Source organism: Lethenteron reissneri, chromosome 45 (assembly GCF_015708825.2).
Source record: "Lethenteron reissneri isolate LAM-NWPU_2019-01 chromosome 45, ASM1570882v1, whole genome shotgun sequence".
Classification (NCBI taxonomy): Eukaryota; Metazoa; Chordata; class Hyperoartia; order Petromyzontiformes; family Petromyzontidae; genus Lethenteron; species Lethenteron reissneri.
In genome coordinates this window covers 949,564-971,014 of record NC_083823.1, presented here as the reverse complement: position 1 = coordinate 971,014, position 21,451 = coordinate 949,564, and the positions used below count along the sequence as shown (strand labels likewise).

General features: G+C 54.1%; 1 protein-coding gene across 1 annotated transcript; it reads right to left on the bottom strand.

Annotated features, from left to right (window-relative positions):
* Window positions 1–13,243: 13,243 nt before the first annotated feature.
* LOC133353811 (microtubule-associated protein 6-like) lies at window positions 13,244–19,798 on the bottom strand. Its single transcript, XM_061570232.1, has 3 exons — window positions 18,814–19,798; window positions 15,272–15,572; window positions 13,244–14,290 (listed from the first exon to the last, which is right to left on the bottom strand). The coding sequence occupies exons 1-3, from the start codon at window positions 19,569–19,571 to the stop codon at window positions 13,244–13,246; spliced, it is 2,106 nt and encodes a 701-aa protein (XP_061426216.1). The 5' UTR covers window positions 19,572–19,798.
* Window positions 19,799–21,451: the final 1,653 nt, after the last annotated feature.

The following is a 21,451-nucleotide window of genomic DNA, read 5'->3' as shown; positions in this document are numbered from 1 at the left end:
GGTGAATGGCTACATCGCAGAGGCTTGGGGGAAGACCTTCTGCAGTGGATGGCGAGGCGCAGTTCGTCATGGGTCAGGAATTGAACTCGGTTCTCGGGGGGCAATAACGCCTTGCGGCGATCAGTCGCTTCCAGCACGACTACCCACAAGACTGCGCACGTATCACACAGGGGCAGGTTACAGCGTGTCTTCGTATTAGCGGTAACCGTATTGGAAGAAAATAACGGTTACCGGTTTGATGCACATACAGAAATATCTCGCGAAAAACACAACATGTGAATCTGAGCAACTGGCGGAGCTGCGACAGTGGTGTCATGGTCGGCACGGTGGACCTGCAACCAAGAGGGCGCAGGTTCGATTCCACCTCCAGGCGAGGCACTTTAAACAACGCGGTGCGTTAAAAACTCGCACTCTGACTTTGTGCAAAACATAAACCTCCAGCAGCTCCTGAAGAGCAGCATTGTCCATTACACACCAACTCAGACCGTATTTGTCACCCAGCGCCCCTATGCATTTCGACGTTCATCCTGTATAGTCCCATCACACGGGAGACACGCAAATAGACACAAAAATACGTGGCCGTATTGCAACGGCTGCACGCCGTATGGACTTGAACACTCAAATTTCATCTTCTTGGTTCTTTCGGTAAAGTTACGTAGATGGGAAATAATAAAATAATAAAAATAAAACATAATAAAATACAATCCTCACGACGTTTCGGCCACAACGCAAGCAGTCGTCCTCAGGTGAAGAACAGGGCTGTCGGAAAGACAGCGTCCGTCAAATTTCACTCTACAACAACACCGAGTGGACCGTGTGGGTTGTGCGCAGAGACACGACTGAGATCTCCACTTTACGGGCTTGGACCATGAACACGGCCCTCGTACAATTATAACAAAACACGGGCACGTGCGTGCATGCGAAGACGCGTTCATGGAACGCAGAGACAACGCACGCACTTGAGATCCACCTACCTCGCGAGACGCGCTTGCGGACAGAGCGCACGTCGTCCACGCACAGGCGGCGTGTGGGATTCCAACTCAGGTGTTCGGCAGACTCGTCCCGATCAGCACGGAGGGATTTGAGGCGATGGCGGTCGGGTTACTGACAAGCGCCAGTCCACGCGTTTCCTACATTACTCTCATGCCGCTGAGCAGCAGTGAATCATAATCATCATCTCTCGTGCAATCTTGATGGGCATAGCCATCGCTACAGGTGCTGCTGTTCGCCGATAACGCCGCCTGCTCTATATATATACGGGGGAGGAAAACCCAACAATATATAATTATATGTGCAATTATTTAATTATATATGTGTTTGTCGGTTTGATGAGAATACTGTGAACCCCCCCCCCTGACGTGCAACGTGTTAACAACTACGGCCGTTCTCCGGACAATAAGACGCTGCGGACAGACAATTGAATCATCATCATCTCTTGACAATAAGACACTCCAGACAATTGAATCATCATCATCATCTCTTGACAATAAGACGCTGCGGACAGACAATTGAATCATTATCATCATCATCATCTCTTGACAATAGGACACTCCAGACAATTGAATCATCATCATCATCATCTCTTGACAATAGGACACTCCAGACAATTGAATCATCATCATCATCATCATCTCTTGACAATAGGACGCTCCAGACAGACAATTGAATCATCATCATCGTCATCTCTTGACAATAAGGCGCCACGAACTTCGTTCAAATTTGCTCACACGACAAAGATGCCCCGGGATAGCCGGACAACGGTTTTGGAGCAAGTGCTGTGAGCGAGCGAACACGTGCACACACGTGCAAGGCAAAGATCCCCCGTATAGCCTTAACAGACTGTAGGGGCAAGTGCTGTTAGCGAGCACCTATGAAGGCGGAACGGTACACGAGGGGGTGGGTGGTCAGCACCACCCCGATCGCCTTTGTCTCCCCAGCGGCGATGTTTACACACCGCACCAGGTACTAGTTGCAGGCTGAGTCGACCTAGGGGAGGCCCAGGACCGGTTCAGATAATCGCCACTGGTGTTAGCCGTGAGTGGGCATCGAACCCGGGTCGCCGGGTTCGTAGCGCAGGGTGCTAACCGCTACACTACCACTCCACACACACATACACACACGTACACACACGTGCACACACACACGCACACATACGTGCACACACACACGCACACACACGCACAGACACATGCACACACACGTGCACACATACGCGCGCACACTCGCGCACACACACCTACGCGCACACACACACGCACACACACCTACGCGCACACACACGCGCGCACAGGTACACACACGCGTACACAGGCACACACACGTGCACACACGTACACACACACGTACACACATACACGTACACACACACGCACACACACACGCACACACGCGCACACACGCACGCGCTCGCGCACTTACCGGCATCGTGATGAATGTGCGGGGACGTAACGGCCCCCTGCCGCCTCGGGGACTTCTTCTCAGAACAATTTCCCCGCACGACGTTTCCGCAGAGAGAAAGTGCAGCGTGTGCGATAGTGTGTGCGTGTGAGGGCGTGTGAAGGGGCACGTGTGAGGTGTGTGTGTGAGGTGTGTGTGTGAGATAGTGTGTGCGTGTGAGGGCGCGTGAAGGGGCACGTGTGAGGTGTGTGTGTGAGGTGTGTGTGAGGTGTGTGTGTGCGATAGTGTGTGCGTGTGAGGGCGTGTGAAGGGGCACGTGTGAGGTGTGTGTGTGAAGGTGCGTGTGAGGTGTGTGTGTGCGATAGTGTGTGCGTGTGAGGGCGTGTGAAGGGGCACGTGTGAGGTGTGTGTGTGAAGGTGTGTGTGAGGTGTGTGTGTGCGATAGTGTGTGCGTGTGAGGGCGTGTGAAGGGGCACGTGTGAGGTGTGTGTGTGAAGGTGCGTGTGAGGTGTGTGTGTGCGATAGTGTGTGCGTGTGAGGGCGCGTGTGAGGTGTGTGTGTGAGGGTGCGTGTGAGGTGTGTGTGTGCGATAGTGTGTGCGTGTGAAGGTGCGTGTGAGGTGTGTGTGTGAGGGTGCGTGTGAGGTGTGTGTGTGCGATAGTGTGTGCGTGTGAGGGCGCGTGTGAGGTGTGTGTGTGTGTGTGCGATAGTGTGTGCGTGTGAGGGTGCGTGTGAGGTGTGTGTGTGAGGGTGCGTGTGAGGTGTGTGTGTGAGGGTGCGTGTGAGGTGTGTGTGTGCGATAGTGTGTGCGTGTGAAGGTGCGTGTGAGGTGTGTGTGTGAGGGTGTGTGTAGAGGTGTGTGTGTGAGGGTGCGTGTAGAGGTGTGTGTGTGAGGGTGTGTGTGAGGTGTGTATGTGCGATATTGTGTGCGTGTGAGGTGTGTGTGTGTGTGTGAGAGAGAGAGGGTGTGCGTGTGTTTGCGATAGTGTGTACGTGTGAAGGCGCGTGTGAGGTGTGTGTGTGTGAGATGTGTGTGAGGTTGCACGTGTGTGTGAGAGAGGGTGTGTGAGAGAGGGTGTGCGTGGGAGGGGTGTGTGGGTGTGCTTACGATTGTGTGTGGGGGTGAGTGTCAAAGTGTGTGAGGGTGAGCGTGGACAGGAAAGAGTTTGAGTGTTAGGGGCACATTTGCCGGCTAGCTAGGATTTTAAACGGAAAAAAATAAACTTACAGTAGATAATAGATTATATAGAGTACAGTAGATAGTCGATTGCATACAATATAGTGTGTCATATATGATGTACAATACAATAGAATCGATTCCATACCGTACAGTTTTGATTATATATATACTACAGTATGTCATCGATTATATACAGTACAGTAGATAATAGATTATATACAGTACATTGGAGACTCGATTATATACAATGCAGTGGAGAATCGATTACATACAGTACATTAGATAATCGATTATATGCTGTACAGTAGATAATCGATTATCCGGCGGCTTCGGATGGGAAGGGTGCGCCGGATTTTCACAAACGCCGGATAATCGCCACATCGTCACCATTTAAAACAACATACTCGACATTGTATACATTTTAAAAATATATGTTACTTCGTGAAATTGGTGTAAATGAACATACAAATAAGACTAAATAAATAACCTGTGGTTACAAGTTACCGTATTTGCTCTACCGTCCGTACCACTCCCAATCTCGAAGACATCACGGGATGGTGTAGGAACCTTGGCACGAACTGCTCGGCTCCTTGTGCCAACACGACCACGAGTGTGTCACGATGGCCGGACTGGTGACATCCTTTGGAGCGGTTTTGCTGGATCGACCCGAGACCGTCAGGTCATTTTGGAAGCAGCCCGGATGGAGAATTTCATCTATGATCGGCTGTATGTAGATCCTTTAAAATATATGAAATAGAGGCGGACATATGAAGGAGACATTTGGCTGCTATTCTCCTTTCGTCGACCAATGTTTGTACTCTGTGTGCTAACCCAGGAAAGCCTCACCGACTCTCCCAAGTTAGTGACCTTGATAATTTAGTGGCCTTGATCATTTAGTGACCTTGATCATTTAGTGGCCTTGATAATTTAGTGGCCTTGCCAATCTGGCGCAGCACCATGGATCCCCCGTGCAAAATAGGCGGGGAACTCGCGAAACACGGAACCATCATCCCATGTAGCAAATCAAATAAACTTCACGAAATAAACTTCACGAAATAAACTTCACGAAATAAACTTCACGAAATAAACTTCACGAAATGTAATCAAGCTGACAAGAGCTCCACCCTGTCATCGTACACCCACCAGCCCGTCCCCATGTGGGGAATTATTGAAATTGACTCCACGGAATATGTGGAAATACAATCGATTTGAAATTACAAAATAAAAGTCAATTATTTATAGCGGGCAGTTGGTAGACTTTTACATTGTTTATTGTGGCTTTTTTGTATTTCAGGGAAATAGATAACGTTTTACACGCGCCCACCCCGTTCGCGCCAGCGGGCCTTGAAGCAAGGCGTTAACCAACCCGCACTGACCGGCGTGGTGAAGTATGGTCAAACATTCCTCATCACACCAGCGTGAGGAGGCCTTCCGCCATGCAAACATTGATGGACACATAACTAAAAAGGAATTCCAATTGAACGCATAACAGTGATATTGCCGTGATGTGCCACGTGCACTATTCATACCTGTAATAATGATGATTATAATAATCACAACATGTGTGTGTGTGTAAATGGAGAGTACATCTATTGATATTAACAAACCTGTCAACACACTTATCAGTGCCTACTTTATTACAGACCAACTCAGACCTTATTGGTCACCCCGTGCCCTTATAAATCCAGCGTTCATCCTGCAGTCCCATCACAAGGGAGACACACAAACAGACAAGAATACGGGTAAACCGTACGGGTTGACAGGTATGACTATTAATTATAATAATGCCAATAAAAATGTGTTTTACCATGGGAAACCTTACTGAGTGTCAACACTCTCTTTCAGGAGGGTGCTACTACATTTCGAAGCAAGTTTCATCGCTGGGAGTTTGGCTTCTTGCGCGAGGAAACCAGAGAGCCCGGAGAAAGCCCTCCACGCAACGCAGGGGGTGACACTCAAATCTCCGCACAGATAGATTCAAGAAATCCATCGATGTACTTACATCTCCTGGCCGCACACATCGCAGCCAGCAACGACCCTAAAGCAGCTGCTGTTCCCAAGTTTTATAAATAAAGCAAAAGTTTTATAAATAAATAAAATCAATATGTAAAGGAAATAAAAATATAAATGTTCGAGGTAAATTAATGTGGGGGGGGTCACAAAACATTTGGACCAGCCGGGAGTTTCTCGTGGCTTGGCTGTGCTGGAGGGCTTGGGTTCGACCACCTGCTGCGGGCTGGTGGATACAGATTGTGTGGCGGCGGCGGCGGTGGCGTCACGCTGCTGAACAGGTCCCCACCTCGCCACTGATTCTCGTAAGCCGTGCGCCCTCAGCGGAGCCGCCACGCGGTGCCGCGACTTCGCCCTCGCTGTGGATCACTGCTGTACGAGGCCCTCCCCGCGCCAATGCGGCCGAGCGGATTGTTTGACGGACGATGATGCGTGCAGGACCTCACCGCGCTGGTCAGTGTGGGGTGGTCAAGGCGGAGAGAAAAGAGGGTGGCAGCAGCATCGGAGTGCTGTTGTACAATCATCCCCGGCGATGACCTCCACACAGCCCCCCACAGCCCCCACAGCAACCCGCTATGCAGGATGATCGCGCGCTCATGTAGACTCCAAAGTCAATCTCGCTTTAGTGTCCCAGGATCTGGAGCCATCGGGCGGATTCTGGGTGATTCACATGAATTCCATACGCCCTGTCTTTCTAGTGTTACTTTAGTAGTATCATCATCATCATCATCAAGAGTTATTCACTTCTCAAAAGTGATTGCCGAACGTAGAGACTGCCTCCCCCCCCCCACCACCGCCATGGGAATGTGGAATTTCCGCCCGTGACGCAGGGCCACCAATAAAGATCAGCAACTGTCTCATTACATATTTGATATTTGAGCAGTGAGAGATTTGTTCTCTTGGGCAGTATAATCAACTTTATCCTGGGCGCTCAACGCGGCGATACAACGGGACATTGAGTTCACGTATCATTCACGCTACGAGAGACACGTCCTGTAGTCAATTCGTTGAGCTCACATTGGTAACGCTGGCACAATGTAACAATTATTTATTGTTTCATTTGCTGACTCTCAATTTCCATCGGGGGGGGTGGAGCCGTGGCCCAGTGGTTGCCACCCGCGTTCGATTCCCGGCCACGGTCCGTTGGTGGATTGAGGAATATGCGGGATTAATGTCCTCCGAGTGAACACGTTTACACTCAGTTTTACGCGTTATGGGGGAAGTACACATTCTCTTGGCGTGCAAATTTATAAAAATAAATGTCGGGTTTTTTGTTTCTGTTGATTACGTCGCTCCTAAAGTCCCCAACGGCGACGCATCGCTCGACATGAACCCACATTTTGTGTGGTGGTTTTTTTGGCTTGTGATTTACATGCTTCTTCTTGCTGACGCACGGCGATGATTGCAGCGCGCGTGGGAACCCCGCTGGGGTTCAACGGTGGCTTCTCATCAGCATGCCACGTACCTGTCCATTGTGTGATTTTGAAGCGGAGCTCCACGACATTGCACCTCGCTTTTGTAAATCGTAGACCGGATGAGCAGCACCGTCACTTCGCAAATATTTTCTTACTGTCGCTTCGTGAGAAGGATCGTATTGCGGCAAGCCTCATTGAAGACCTACATGCAGCACGTAGTTTAATAGTTCGTAAGGTCATGGCCAAAAGAGAACACATTGGGTCACTCCCGGAGTGTGATCGGAGACCGACTGAATGTGCTCTGGGCTGCTGCTCTCCTCGTAGCAGCGAAGCCACCAACCCCACAGTCCCCACTGCAGACCCAACCCGGACGCATCGCTCCGTCAGCGCGGGCTCGAGCATCGACTGTGTGCAGTTTGCCGGAATGAAGCTCAACACAGCAACGCGGGCACCAGACCTCGGTACAAATCAATGCCGCTGCCAGCGGAACACAGACGCCACATCCACGTCCGTTCCGGGTCAAACCCAGACGGCAGTGGTGCTCGTATTGATGGTGGTTATGGTAGCGGCAGCTTCAATGACGATGTTGGTTACAATGGTGATGATAGTGTTGATGATGATGATGATTTTGTTAATGACATCGATGAAGACATTGATAGACTAATTCGCCCCATCCCATGGTAAGAATTGATCACCACGCTCGGCACATTCAACGGAGCACAGACCGTTTTTATTGCACGCCACTGGCAGCCACAGGTGAGACAGAATTGCGACACAGGAGGCCACGCACACATCGACACGGAACCGACTGGGCAGCTGGGGCAGAGATACAGCACAGCAAGTAGGTTACCGACATTTATTTATATTTCAGGAGGTGCGGAGTCTCAAATGCAGGCGTTAGCTCTTGACACTCTCCAGTTTAATATTCGTAATGACGACGTTGATAATATTACAGAGAGCATAGTCATAAATTAGTCTCATCAGCAAGCCGCTGCCTCTTAACCCGATGCCATTGGGTGCCCTGATTTTATGGGCAGAAGACTGCAAGCGTTTAGGACTTACGAGGGCTAAAGGAAGAGTCCGTGGTCCTATACGGAGAGCAGTGAGTGACCTGCACGAAGCTGCGTTATTCCTCTACGGGGGTCCCTTCATGTGCAGTGCACTTGGTTCATCGATCGACCACTACTATATCATCGCTCGATTGATAAGTACTGTACCATTATCGATCGATCAGTGTTGTACCATCAGCGCAGTCCCAGGGCTTTAACCCCCACACTGCCACTCGCTGGCGCGCTCTGCTCGAGTCGCTTCACCACCACGAGCTCCTGGCCCCGTGACGACCCTCCGGCTGGGGGGAGAAGCGCAGACGCCACGGGGTCTGATCTGGGCGCCGCACCGACGCACCTGTGAGGTGTCTCCAGATTTCCCTTGAATTTGATTCGCCGCTCAGCGAGACTTCTCAACGACGTTTCCCCACCTGTTCCTCAATCTAGTGAATGACCACAAAAAATATTTTTATTGCACTACGGTGCTAATCTGTTGCCGTGCAATTGTGTGACCCCTTCCTCTTACGTATTCCTGCGGTGTGCGTTCACCCCCACAATTCCACGCGCGCCTGCTTCACACAGGGGACGTTAAACATCCCGTGACGTAATTCGCAAATTCGAAATTTCCACCGCTCGAGTGGGATCGCGTGCGCGGACACAGCGGCGATCGTGAGCCCCGACTGGCAAGAAGAACACCCCGAGTCGCCCTTGCGAACGCGACTCCCTCCTGGCCCCCTGACTTCTCAGCTCCTGGTCGCACAGCATCAACTCGAACTTGCTTCTAAGCGCACCGCTCGCCGTTTGCGAATAGTTCCAACGTTTCCAGGCAGGCCCCACGGTAAATGTCCCTTCGCCCCTCGTACCGAGGTTGAAAACGGCCTCCTGGTGCACAGCTCTGCGATCCGCATCGAGTCGATGACCTCGAGTCTCGGCCACCGAGTTCAACGGCGAGCCACGTCCGTTTGATTCACGGCTGCCAAAGAAGACGGAGTGGTGAATCCGCAGACCGATGCCGTCGCTGTTGCTGTCTTTCTCTCCCAGAATTGACACACATCTCTAACTACAATACACCTAATGAGGGTGGATATACTGGTCCCCGTCACAAGAATGTGGCATTTACAATGCTGGCTCGGGACTACCGGGAGAAATGAATACCGCCCAATGTTGAGGATCAAGCTGCTCCGAATTCCCTTTGAATGATGAGAGCAATTTTACTTTGACAAGACATGCATTCATCTATACTCACAGACTGTTGTATATCATGGTAGTATATCACACACACGGAGAGAATAAATAAGAAAATATGCAATGCAAGGCTTCAAAATAAGCCCAAAGTTGGGTCACGTCACCTTTTGTTGAGCAAATCGTTTACCAACCATTTCGACCACGTGTCTGTGTGTCGTGGTTCACACGGCGCCATGAAGCCGGGGTGGGGGGCTCCATTCCTGGTGATGACGCACAGTACCAGTCGGAATGCGGACCAAGGCTTGCGCATCCACTAGGTTAACTCAGCCTTAAACGAGTGCCCGGTTCGCTGGTAACGTGGCAAGTGAACGGCGGCCACTGGGAGTAGGGGCACGTAAGGAATGCGTCACTCCGTTGATTAATCTCGACGAATTGAGCTTTGCGATGACACGTGTACCGATGACACGTGCACCGCACCGGCAAGGGAACGCTTTGCAATAACCCGGCACGGAGTCGCATTGGATTGTACGCATGGAAGTCATCGTACGTGCGTACGTGTGTATCAGATCAGTAGCCGAATAAAAGGATGGGGACTGAATCACCGTTGGTGAGGCCCGACCTCGTGCTCGCGTGGATGACCACGAAGGCTTGCCAGGTGTTGTGGGCGAGGTGTTGTGGGCGAGGTGTTGTGGGCGAGGGGCTGTGTGCGGGCCAGGTGCTGGTTTGTCTCCAGTTGCTCCGCTCTCCTCCCCAAAGCGAGGAAGCCAAGCATGCTCATCATTCATGGCGTTGGCCAAACATCCCACAGTAAGACCCTCCTGGATAAAGAGTCTTGAGACTCAATTGAGGCTTTTCTGGATAATTGGCATTATTATTACTGTGGTAATACTGCACTGCGCCTCGACCGCTGATACCCAGGTCTGATTCCTTTTTCTGACCATCAACAACTGCAAATGTAGCCTGTGCCCCCCCCCACGCCTAGGTTGACTCAGACATAAATTAAAACTAGTGGCTACAATATCTAACCCCAATCGTTGTGTAGTTTTAACAATGTAATGCGTGTCTTGTATGAATGGCAACTTGAACGCTTGAGAACTCGCTGGGAATAATGATAATCACGATGATGGTGGTGGTGGTTGCGTCGTTTTGATCTCAACTCTACCCTCCCCCACGTATCCCGCGTCACAATCGGGTAGCCAGGCGCCTCCTGCTCAAAATGTACAAATCCATTCACTGCGTGGGAGGTCAACTCTCCTCTACCGCCGGCCCTGGGGTGGTGTGACGCGCGCCCTCCCGGGCGCCGCCTCACTGCCGGAGACGCGTCTCCAGGCCCCTCGCCCGTCCCCTCTCGCCGTGGCTCACCGACTGCCGCTTGCAATCCGCGAGATGCGGGCGCGCGTTCAGAATCTTCGTGAGTGATGCGGATCGTGCCGTGTGACGGCGACGACGGCGGTGACGTTTCGCTTCAGTGTCGCTTCGAGCGCCGGGAGTGCTACCCACAATGGCGATACGCCGCCTCTCCGGGTCGCGGTTACATTGGAGTAGGCGGCGCGTGAGCAGTAGCCACAGCGACGAGAGGTATACTGGATGCGGTGTGCCGGGTGCAGAAATATTTTGCGGGTTGTCGACCCGGTTCGACCCGGCTGACAATTCGGCCACCCATAATAGAGGTTTGTTTGGGTTAGATTGCGTGAATATATAAATGTTGTGTCGTTAAACCCGCCACCACCCGACACAGCCAACCAATAAGGGTTGTCACGTGAAGAGTACGTGCCAGTTCGTCACTAGTACAGCACTAACCGGTGTGTTGGAGAGCCAAGCCACAACATTTACAATCCGAGTACGACGTTTCGGCAGTAATTACAACCAGCTTCATCAGGCGACAGCCATCCCTACGCTGGAGGTGTCGACGGTGCCGCGTGGCGCTACGAACCCTGTACACCCGGCCGGGCATGCACGCCGAACGGCTAAACAGCGACGCGACCGTCTGGCATCGGCGATAGCACCAATCACGCGCCACTATGGAGCAGACAGCAATTCGGAATGTGCCAGCAGCAGAAATCCAAATCCCCACTTCTAATAAGAAGCAATCGGCCTGCATCGACAAGCGATAGCGGTAACGTGTTTGCGGAATGACAAACGACACTTCAATCGATTACCAATTCCCCTTTTAACGAGCGTAATAACACGAGTAATGACGACTACAGGTAAGGCGGCGATGATGGCGATGATGATGATGACGACGATGGCGATGATGATGATGACGATGATGATGACGACGACGATGACGATGGCGATGATGACGACGATGATTCACGCACACAAACACACTCGACGCACCGGCGATGATGGCGATGATGATGACGACGACGATGACGATGGCGATGACGACGACGATGATTCGCGCACGCAAACACACTCGACGCACCGGCGATGCCCGCGCCAACGTTGCACGAGGGGCACGTGGCCGCATTTGCCCAATCAACGACACGTGACGTCACAGTGGCGACACGTGTTCACGGCCCCGATCGAGGAATGGGCGAGCAAGCGAGCGAAGCTCGAGGCGACTCTTTAAGGCCAGAGAACTCATATCAACAACAATTTGTCTTTGTTGTTGTTGTTGTCTAAAGCTAAAGTTAAGCCCAGACCTTGTCCAATACACAATCAAACTTCGTGTGCCATCTACCTATATAAGTGCTGTGTGTAAGTGCTATCGATAAACGGTTCCATTTGGCAAATGGGCACCGGATTTTTACAGGCGGTTGCGTTTCAACAACGCGCGCCTCGATCGCTGTGCGATGGCCACGACTGAACAAACCACTTTATATCGCCCGACGTTTAAACAACGTTCGTGGCATTTGTACGAGTGGTCTGCGCACACGCAGAAGAGTCCCAGTGAATGTGGAGGCGGCCCACAGGCACTCTCACTGCGCCCACATTTCCCGTGAAGGCCGATCTGGTTCGTTGACCTTTGAGAAAATTTAGGGCAAAAGAGGCTCAGCACCAGCAGGCCTGCAATTGCCTGCTCACGGAAGGTATGTTTGCCTACTCTGTCACGCTGACCAGACGTCTTGGACGGGGTGGGACTACCAACACCTTACCCCACCACACGTAGCCTGCCGATCAGCTGTGGTGAACTCATCGTGCTGCCGGGTGGATTGCCGCTCCCGGAGGTCGAATCGAACCAGCGACGTCTGGATTGCAAGGCCAGAACATCACTCACCGTGACCCCACTGCGGCAGCGTTCCTCGGCAATTAGCCGCGTCTAAATTGACGGACTCGTCAATTTAGACGCCCAGATCATTACGGACGGAGGCATCATCGTCATGTGTGGAGAGCCACCCACCTCCGTGGCGGCATCGAGATGCCTACGCGAGGCAGTGCAGCAAGTAAGTTCACACTTCGTACAAATGAGCATTCCCCTGTCACTTATTTGAAGAAGAAAATAAAATAAAACTCCCGCGGCACGCACGGGTTCTGGAACGCCCGCCAACTGAAACGCTCAAGAGCGTTTCAGTTGGCGGGACCGTCGTCACTTCCGGGCCGCCAGAACGAGGCCCAGCCAGGAGCGTGCCCTGTGACGTCATCGCCTAGGCCGGAGGGCTTATTCTATCTTGATTTCAAGCTTATTCTACGTTTAGTGCTGGTCTTTTGTGTTTTTATTGCCACGTTTCGGGGAAACCCTACGATAAAGTTGCCCAGAAGGTAAATCCCTCGTAGCAACGCGACTCTACGCTTCTATTGGATCTTCTTTATGGGAGTTATCGACCCCCCCCCCCCCCCCCCCCACTACAGATGAACAGACGGAGCTGTGCATTAAGGTTTTCAACCATTCGTTGGAAAGCGTTAATATAAGAAGAGCTTGGTTATACATCCCAAGCAGGACCCTCATGAACACAAGTCTTGAGACTCAGAGAAGGAAACATTCATGGGCAAAGCAAGCAATCATTACCGTATTACGATTCTATCAAATGACAACTGTGTACGCACGTTACTGCGTCCCTGCAGCGCTACCCTGCCTTCTTGGGCTCTGCCTGGTTAATGTCTCCCTTCTCATCCCCTACACCTAAGAAATCCGCTCCGTTCAACTTCGTCAAAACCACTGCAGCCTCATCGCAAACGCCGGTGACTCCAGGCCCTGCCGTGACCCCGATGAACCCACCGGCCTTGCCCTCCAGAATTCCCCCTGCCCCGGCACCGATCATGCTCCCCATCAAGCAACCACCTCCACCGCCAGCCAAGCCCCCTGGTCCACTCACCGCCGTACCGGTGGTGACGGGACATTGCACAGACCCCGACATGCCCCCCACTCCGCTCCCAGACATGCCCCCCACTCCGCTCCCAGACATGCCTCCCACTCCGCTCCCAGACATGCCCCCCACTCCGCTCCCAGACATGCCCCCCACTCCGCTCCCAGACATGCCCCCCACTCTGCTCCCAGACATGCCCCCCACTCCGCTCCCAGACATGCCCCCCACTCCGCCTGATGCGGCACCGCCGGTTAGGGGACTTTGCCCGGGCCCTCCAACTGCCACGCCCCCTACTCCACTCACACCTCGACCGCCCGCCGCACTGCCTTGCCCAGACCCCGCTCCAGCCGCGTTGGCCGCTCCACCCACCGCCGCCCCCCCTGGCAAATCACCGGGTCCAGACCCTGGCCCCGCCACGCCGGTCGTCGCCCCGGTGTCCGTCTCCCGCGTGGGCGCCTCCCCATCATTCTGCTTCTGCCGCCGCTCGCTCGTCCCGGCCCCCCGCGCCCCCCTCTCCGCCGCTTCCTCCTCGGCCGCCCTCTCCCCAAAGGTGACGCTCTTGGCGGCGACGGCCCCTCCTCGTGCCACCGGCCGCCCGCACGGAATCTCGATCGCTCGGCGCGGGGCCGCCGCCGCCGCCTCGCCCGGACCCGGCCCACTCCCCGATCCGGAGCCCAACCCGGACTCGAACCCGGGGCCCGCCGCGCGGGGCGGGCGGCGGACGGGTCGGGGGCTCTCGCTGCCAGCCCTCGTCGTGGCCGTCCCCCCGGTCGCCGGCCCCGCGGCGTCGTTCTCCTGGGATCCACTCTGCTCAGGGTGGGGAAGGGGGGGGGGGAGTGCAGAGGGAGGAAAACGTGGTGCTCACCATCGCCAGTCAACTCGCGAGCCACGCGACCGACCTCTCCAAGCTGGACGCGGGGAGAGAGCGCAGCCCCCCCCCCCCCCCCCCCCCGCTCACGCACCATCCGAGCCGGGCGACGTTGCCCGAGGTCGGTTCGATCGATGCCAAAGCTGCCTCGCGCGGCCTCGACCCTCAAGCGACACCCAACCTCGACCGTCCGCTCGGCCAACGCCGGTACCGCCCGTCATGCCAGGGCGGCGATCGTCTTGCGGCGAGGTGCGGCAGCGTCAACGCCTTGACCTCGCGACCACAAAGGCGAAGCTTCTCCACAATTAAATGAGCGTGGTGGCTCTGAGGCAGCTATCGACGTTTCAAATTGCTATGACAGCCAGCACTATGGCTTAACCGCTGTGTCTCTGACACGGCCAAAATGAGCTCCTGAAAGAAAGCGACTCCCGCGTGGCATCTCATCAGCCCTGGCACGGCGCCTCCCACACGGCCATTGTGAGCAACCCACGTGTTGAGGAGATCTCAATCAACGCCACCGTTATGTCTACCGATTATCTCTCCTATTGCCTGCAGTTAACTCACGGAGCTTCCTTTCTACATTCGTTTCTCCACGTGAATATAAACATCTTTTATTACTTGATTTAAAGCTTTCGTGACTGCAGGAATTCATACTCTTTGGGTCTTCCCAAAGAGTACAAGCAATCGTGTTGCGATCGAAACGTCGTGATCTATTCTTTTTCTATCTCCGTGACTTTACCAAAAGACCCAAAGAGTATCCTTTATTACATTCCATCGGTCACCCAGCCTCACGTTTGCCGTTGTAACTTCCAGACCCGCCCGTACCGGCCATCAGTGAGCTTCATAGCTCATCAGATTCCTCCGGCCTAAGCAATAATTCCGATTGTGACGTGACCGCCCGTAGCCGTCACGACGCTCACCTTCCGGCCGCGCCTCGACGATCCCCTCCGTCCGCGCCCCCCTCCGGGTGCTCCCGCGCCGTCGCCCCCCCCCTTCTCCACCGCGGCGGCGGCGGCGGCGGCGGCGGGGAGCGGCCCCGGCGAGCGGCTGTGCCTGGCGGGCGGGGGCCCCGCGCGGGAGGAGAGGTCACGACGCGGGGCCGTCACCGCGGTCGCCGCCGCCGCCGTGGGGGTTCGCGGGCGACGTGACTCCGGGGAGGAGGAGGACGCTGGGGCCACGCGCTTCCTGCGAGGCGACGTCTCCTGCCGCCGGGCGTCCGGCCTGTGCGCAACCACGCGGGTTAGCGGAATCCCCTCTCGGCCCTTCCAACAGCCGGCCTTCTTTCACGCACGTATATAAGTACGTATGTTGGACTTCTTTCGCACCCTACGTAGTCAACCGTGATAATCAGAGGTGCGGGGGAAGACCGACAAACTAAACGCGAAAAGCAGCTCTAAATTTTTTTTAAAATCTAGATCATTTAAAGGTGCATTACTCCGGTGGTGACCTAGTATCGGAAGGAAGAGCGTTCCAGACGGGCGCATAATCGTATCTGAAAGTGCGCGATGCGGTGACCGTCTTTGTTTAATTGCCGGCCAAAAGCCGCTGCTGTGGAGATGACCGGAGTTCGCGTGATGATGGTTTATACTCCTCGACGAGATCAGCGAGGTATTGTGGTTCATTTGTGGCTAGCACTTTGTGTGCAATGAGCGCGACCTTATCACGTGTTCGTTTCAGATCAGCGCAGGCAACCCCCCGGGTGGGAGCTGTTCCCTGTGCGGCACAAAGGTGGCCGCAGGGCGCTTTGAGCGCCTCGGCAACTCAAAGCGTGTCACGTCACGGACAATGCTCCGCGTGGCCGGGTGGGGAGGGGAAGTGCTGCCCCCTGTTTGCGAGGATCAGAGGTTCGCTTGATGGGATCTCAGTGGTAGTTCTGCGGTAGCCGCTTACGTGGGTCAGTCTCTTGACACGGAGGGTTGCAAGTCCTCTGCGGGAGTTCTTCGTGGACTCTTCTTCTCATCACGAAATGATACCAATTGCCCAATCGGGATGAACTTGGGAGGAAAAAATTAATAGAGACGTAACGTAAAAAAACGAGCTGACAAGCCAATCCATTACGTGAGCCTCCGTTCCTTCGCTTCTCGCTTGCTGGGGCATTCGACCAGCTCAGCCAGGGGTCGGCAACCGAACTATCAAGAAGATTCACATTTTTTTAGCTTTCGAATTCAGTAACAAATTCTATATTTAAAGAGCCGCAATGCAATGCATGTGAACAGGAGGCGGTGGTGGGACCTTGATCAATAACTGTCACGGAGCGAGGTCCTTAAAGAGCCGCACGCGGCTCAGGAGCCGCCCGGTTGCCGAGCGCCAGAGCCAAGCGAGCACCACGCACTCGAACGCAGGGCCTCTCCCCAGGCCTCGTGAGCCTCACAGCACACTGCACGCACCTGCTGATTGGTAATCACGGACTGTTCAGCACTGTAACAGAGGGACGTTTGCTCTGGCCCGCTTCAGGTCGTTTGACGATAACCGGTCAAAAAAAAACCGGTAACCGTTTTCAGAAGCAGTTACCAGGTCTGGGAAAAAAAAGTCCGGAACAGGAACGGGGGGGGGGGGGGGGAATCAATCGATTCGAGTGGAATTTGTGTCACGAATTCGCGGCGAAATCGTCCACGTGGCGTGGCTCATCACCACGCGTTCTCAGTTCGAGTGTAAAGGCGCGGCCTGCAACGGCGCGCTCGCGTCACTGCCGGGCAGCAGGGCTCCTCTAAAGGGAGCTCTGGAGGGGTAATTGGTCTACTCTTCCACGCCGGATTGCAAGGTTTTTCAGTTCAAAAGGTGAATCTGTTATGTGTATTGCTCGAGACACACTTCGATTTGTGCAGGGCACTGGTGAACCGGTTTTGACCTTTTTGCAATGCAGTTGCTGGGAATGCAAAAAACCCGGGTTTAACAGCCCTGATCCGGAGTAGAGCAGCAGCACGGCTCGAACGCATCTGCGCTAATTGCCGTAGCGTGCAGCATGAACACAAATCATGAACACCGTCGTAATTAAAATATACACACAGTATGTAATTGGCAATTCCACCCAAGAAGCACACCGGATCTAAGCGGTGCGACTGGTAACCCCATGCGGTAAGTAACACGGCGATCGGTTTAGGGGTTGTCCGGCTTTCATGACAACATCTGAAACGCCCTTGAAGGGACAGACGGACGGGAAAAGATTGATGGATGGATCGTAGAGACGGAAGGGATGGATGGGACATGCGGTCGGATCTACTATTCGGACAAAAAGGACAGATTATGTCTTGGGTGCATAGAAAGATGGGATAGACAGATTAATTAATGGATGGGTTCAATGGATGGATCATAAATAAGCGCATGGATCAGAGAGACAGAGGGATGGATGGGCCAGAGACAGAGGGACGAGGAGGAGAGGCTGAGTGACCGAGGCGTTCGTTGTCGGTCACAGCAAAGCGCAGCCTCGCGGCGGCGCCCGTGCAATGAACGGGGCCAAATCAAAGATTTGCACCGACGACGACACAGGAGGTGCCGCTCTGTGAGCATCGGGGCAACTGCCGCCGTCTCCGTCACCCGACGCGTTCACGCGACGTTCACGCGGCCACTCCGACACCCGCCGAGACACCCACGCGGCCGGCCGCACTTCACGGGCACAGAGCGCCGCCTGCTGGTCTAAGCTCTGCACGTTTCACGGAGATTTTTTTAATGTTAATTAGGCATTAAGCTATCGGTATTTGGTGCGTATATTGTCCGGTGAAAATAATGGTACGGAACTGAACATGTGAATATACACGTTTGCGAATGTGTCCCATTGTGAATGGATACATTTGTGAATAGATGAATTTGTGAACGGTTGAATGTGTGTGTTAGACACATTGTTATTCGTGGTCAGACACATGATGACATTATTTATATCTGGTGATGCCGCTGCGACGTTGGCACGTCCACAACGCGGCCTTACGTGAAAAACATAAAATTTAAACTTTCAGTCATATATATTGTACAGTGACGTTTTAGGGGTATGCTTTGAAGAAGGCCCATTGCCCGAAACGTTATCGATTACTGTATAAAAAATATATATTCTAATGTTACAGTGTTGTTGAAGAGCGTGCTGGTTTTTGGACGATATTAAAATGATCGTGCGATGTTTTTATCAGCCAACACAGCAGCATTTTGTCTAAGCTGCAAAACTCTGGAGAGGTCTCCACTTCTCTACGCATCAGTGGGCATGTTTACACACCGCGCCAGGTACTCATTTGGGGCTGAGTCGACCTTGGGAAGGTTCAGGACTGGTTCAGATACGCGTTACTGGTGTTGGCCGTGAGTGAAAATCGAGAGACACACACAGAGACAAAGATCCCCCGTTTAGCCTGCACAGACTGTTGGGGCAAGTGCTGTCAGCGATCACCTACGAAGGCCGGCACGGCACACGACGAGGGGGTGGGTGGCCAGCCCCACGCCTGGCCGCCAGAGAGACGCGGAGAGAGACAGAGAGACGCACCTGGTGGTTGCCTGCACGGGCATGATGCAGACCTCGCGGGCCATGGCCAGCAGGGCTGTCGACTCCGCGCCGTGCTTCTTAACAAGGGGCTCCCCCTCCCCGTCGCCAGCCGGCCCCATCATCCCTCCACCGTCTCGCCCCGTGGCGTCTTCACCCAGCAGCCTCGTGTACACAGAGTCCTGCTGCTGCTGCTGCTGCTGGTGCTGCTGCTGACCGTGGTGCTGTTGGTGGGGTAGCAGCTGCTGCTGCTGCTGCTGAAGTTGGTCGTGGTGGTGATGACCCCACTGCGGCTTCTCGCGTCTGTGTAGAGGCCACACCCTGAAGTCCGCCTTGTACTGAGTGTCGTTCGAGAAGGGGTCTTCCGGCGGCAGGTACTCCCGGCGCGGCTTGCAGCTCGGCTCGCGCGGCACCCTCCACGCCTTGTAGTCGCTGCGGGTCACCGAGCGAGACGCCCCGCGGCTCGACGGCTTCTCAGGCGCCTCGCGGGCAGCAGCAGCAGCAGCACCATCCCCACCACCGCCACCAGCGCTCACCCCCAGCCCTTGCTGCTGATGATGATGCTGATGAGGATGTGGATGCCCGGGTCCCGGATGGCCACCGCCAGAATTGGCGGCGGCGGCGGCAGCTTCGTTTGCTGGTGGCAGTAAAGATTCCTCGGCGAATGTGGCGTGAGTGAGAGGGATGGAGATGTCGTCCACGTCCAACTGGTTCCAGCAGCGAGCCAGACAGCAAGCCCGGTTGACGCACGGCCACGCCATTGTGGGGACGGTGTGTGTGGTGTGTAGGTGTGTGTGGTGTAGGTGTGTGGTGTAGGTGTTTGTGGTGTGTGTGGTGTAGGTGTGTGTGGTGTGTGTGTGGTGTGTAGGTGTGGTGTGTAGGTGTGGTGTGTAGGTGTGGTGTGTGTGTGGTGTAGGTGTGTGTGTGGTGTGTGTGTGGTGTGTAGGTGTGTGTGTGGTGTAGGTGTGTGTGTGGTGTGTGTGTGGTGTGTAGGTGTGTGTGTGGTGTGTAGGTGTGGTGTGTAGGTGTGGTGTGTAGGGTGTGTAGGTGTGGTGTAGGTGTGGTGTGTGTGTGGTGTAGGTGTGTGTGTGGTGTAGGTGTGTGTGTGGTGTAGGTGTGTGTGTGGTGTAGGTGTGTGTGTGGTGTGTGTGGTGTGTGTGGTGTAGGTGTGTGTGTTGTGTGGGGTGTGTGTGTGCGGTGTGTGTGTGAGGGGGGGGGTGTGTGATGGGGTGTGTGTGTGTGGTATGTGTGTGTGTGGGGTAGAGAATGCAATATCCTCTGTTCTTCACGGTGGATTAATTATCTGCTAGACACACGGAGAGACATCCACTTATATATACTTATACTGAATAATATAATTGTAGTGTATCTGTGCATGAATGTCTGTCTCCCTACCCGCTGTAGATCCCCTGTGAACGCGTTGCAGGTCCGTGCAAGCCTGGCGACGGTGTGGAAGAGGCTTCAGCCAGCAGTGGATAGACAATGGCCGCTGCTGGTGCTGCGAATGCCTATAATGTGGTTGATGATCCTACAACTGCCATTAAGTCTGCCACTTATGATGATGATGATACGGCTGCTGCTTCGAGTGCTGATGCTGCTGCTACTGCCGCCGAATACATTGCGTCTGCTGGTGATTGATGCGGCTGCTGCCGAGAGCGATAACGACGTCGATCTGCGACGTCGCCTTCTCGAGCAGAGAGCGGTGGATGTTGCGGTGCGCAAACCGAGCTGCCGGCAAAAAGACGCATCGGCCGAGAGAGGCAGGCACAATGGGTCGCTGTGCGTACAGAGGCGAGATATTTACCCGTGAGAGGCGAGCTAAAGGTTGACTACGCCCAGCGTCGATGCGTGATGTTGCAGAAACGATGTTGTCGCGCCAGTGATGTCCGCTGATGATCCACACGCGTGCAGCGTGCCGACGCCTGCACCGTCTTTTGTCTTTGCGTCCTGGTGGGTCGAGGTGCTCGCTGACAGCACTTGCCCCCGACAGCCCGATGTAGGAGGCTATGCGGGGGATCTTTGCCTGTGTCCCGGTGTCTCCGTCCCCCTCTCTCTCTCTCTGTCCTTGCACGCAAATCGGAAGAACATTCGCAATTGGCGGAGCTTTGCGCTGCTGCTGCTGCCTGTCCAGCACTGCAATGCGAACGTCACGAGTAGGCGTTCGGGCTCATGTTCCAAGCCAGCATTCTGTTGCCACAGTATATGGATACTGTATTAAGGTGGGAGCGGTGGTGCAGTGGTTAGCGCGCTGCGCTACGAACCCGGCGACGCGAATTCGATTCCCGTTCACGGCCAATACCTGTGACGATTAATGAACCGGTCCTGGGCTTCCCTGCAGTCGACTCCGCCATAACATGAGTATCTGGTGCGGTGTGTGAGCATCACCACTCGGGAGACAAAGGCGGCCGGGCGTGGTGCTGTCCACCCACCCCCCTCGTGTGTCGTTCTGGCCTACATGGGTGCTCGCTAACAGCACTTGCCCCAAGTCTGTTAAGGCTAGACGGGAGATCTTTGTCTTTGTACAAACCACGAGTCCTGAAGCAATGGAGACCTTCCGGCCGATCCTTCTCTTTGTAAGAGAAACCAGCTGAGAGGTGAGTTTAGCACGTCGTAGGCTTTCGTGACCAATATTATTTATAAA

What these genes read in the sequence shown, in the direction of transcription:
- LOC133353811 (XM_061570232.1), bottom strand. Translation starts at nt 19,571, where the DNA reads ATGGCGTGGCCGTGCGTCAACCGGGCTTGCTGTCTGGCTCGCTGCTGG. An exon ending in CCCGTGCAGGCAACCACCAG is followed by an intron (nt 15,573 to 18,813) that starts GTGCGTCTCTCT and finishes GGTTGCGCACAG; the next exon opens with GCCGGACGCCCGGCGGCAGG. An exon ending in CGTCGAGGCGCGGCCGGAAG is followed by an intron (nt 14,291 to 15,271) that starts GTGAGCGTCGTG and finishes CACCCTGAGCAG; the next exon opens with AGTGGATCCCAGGAGAACGA.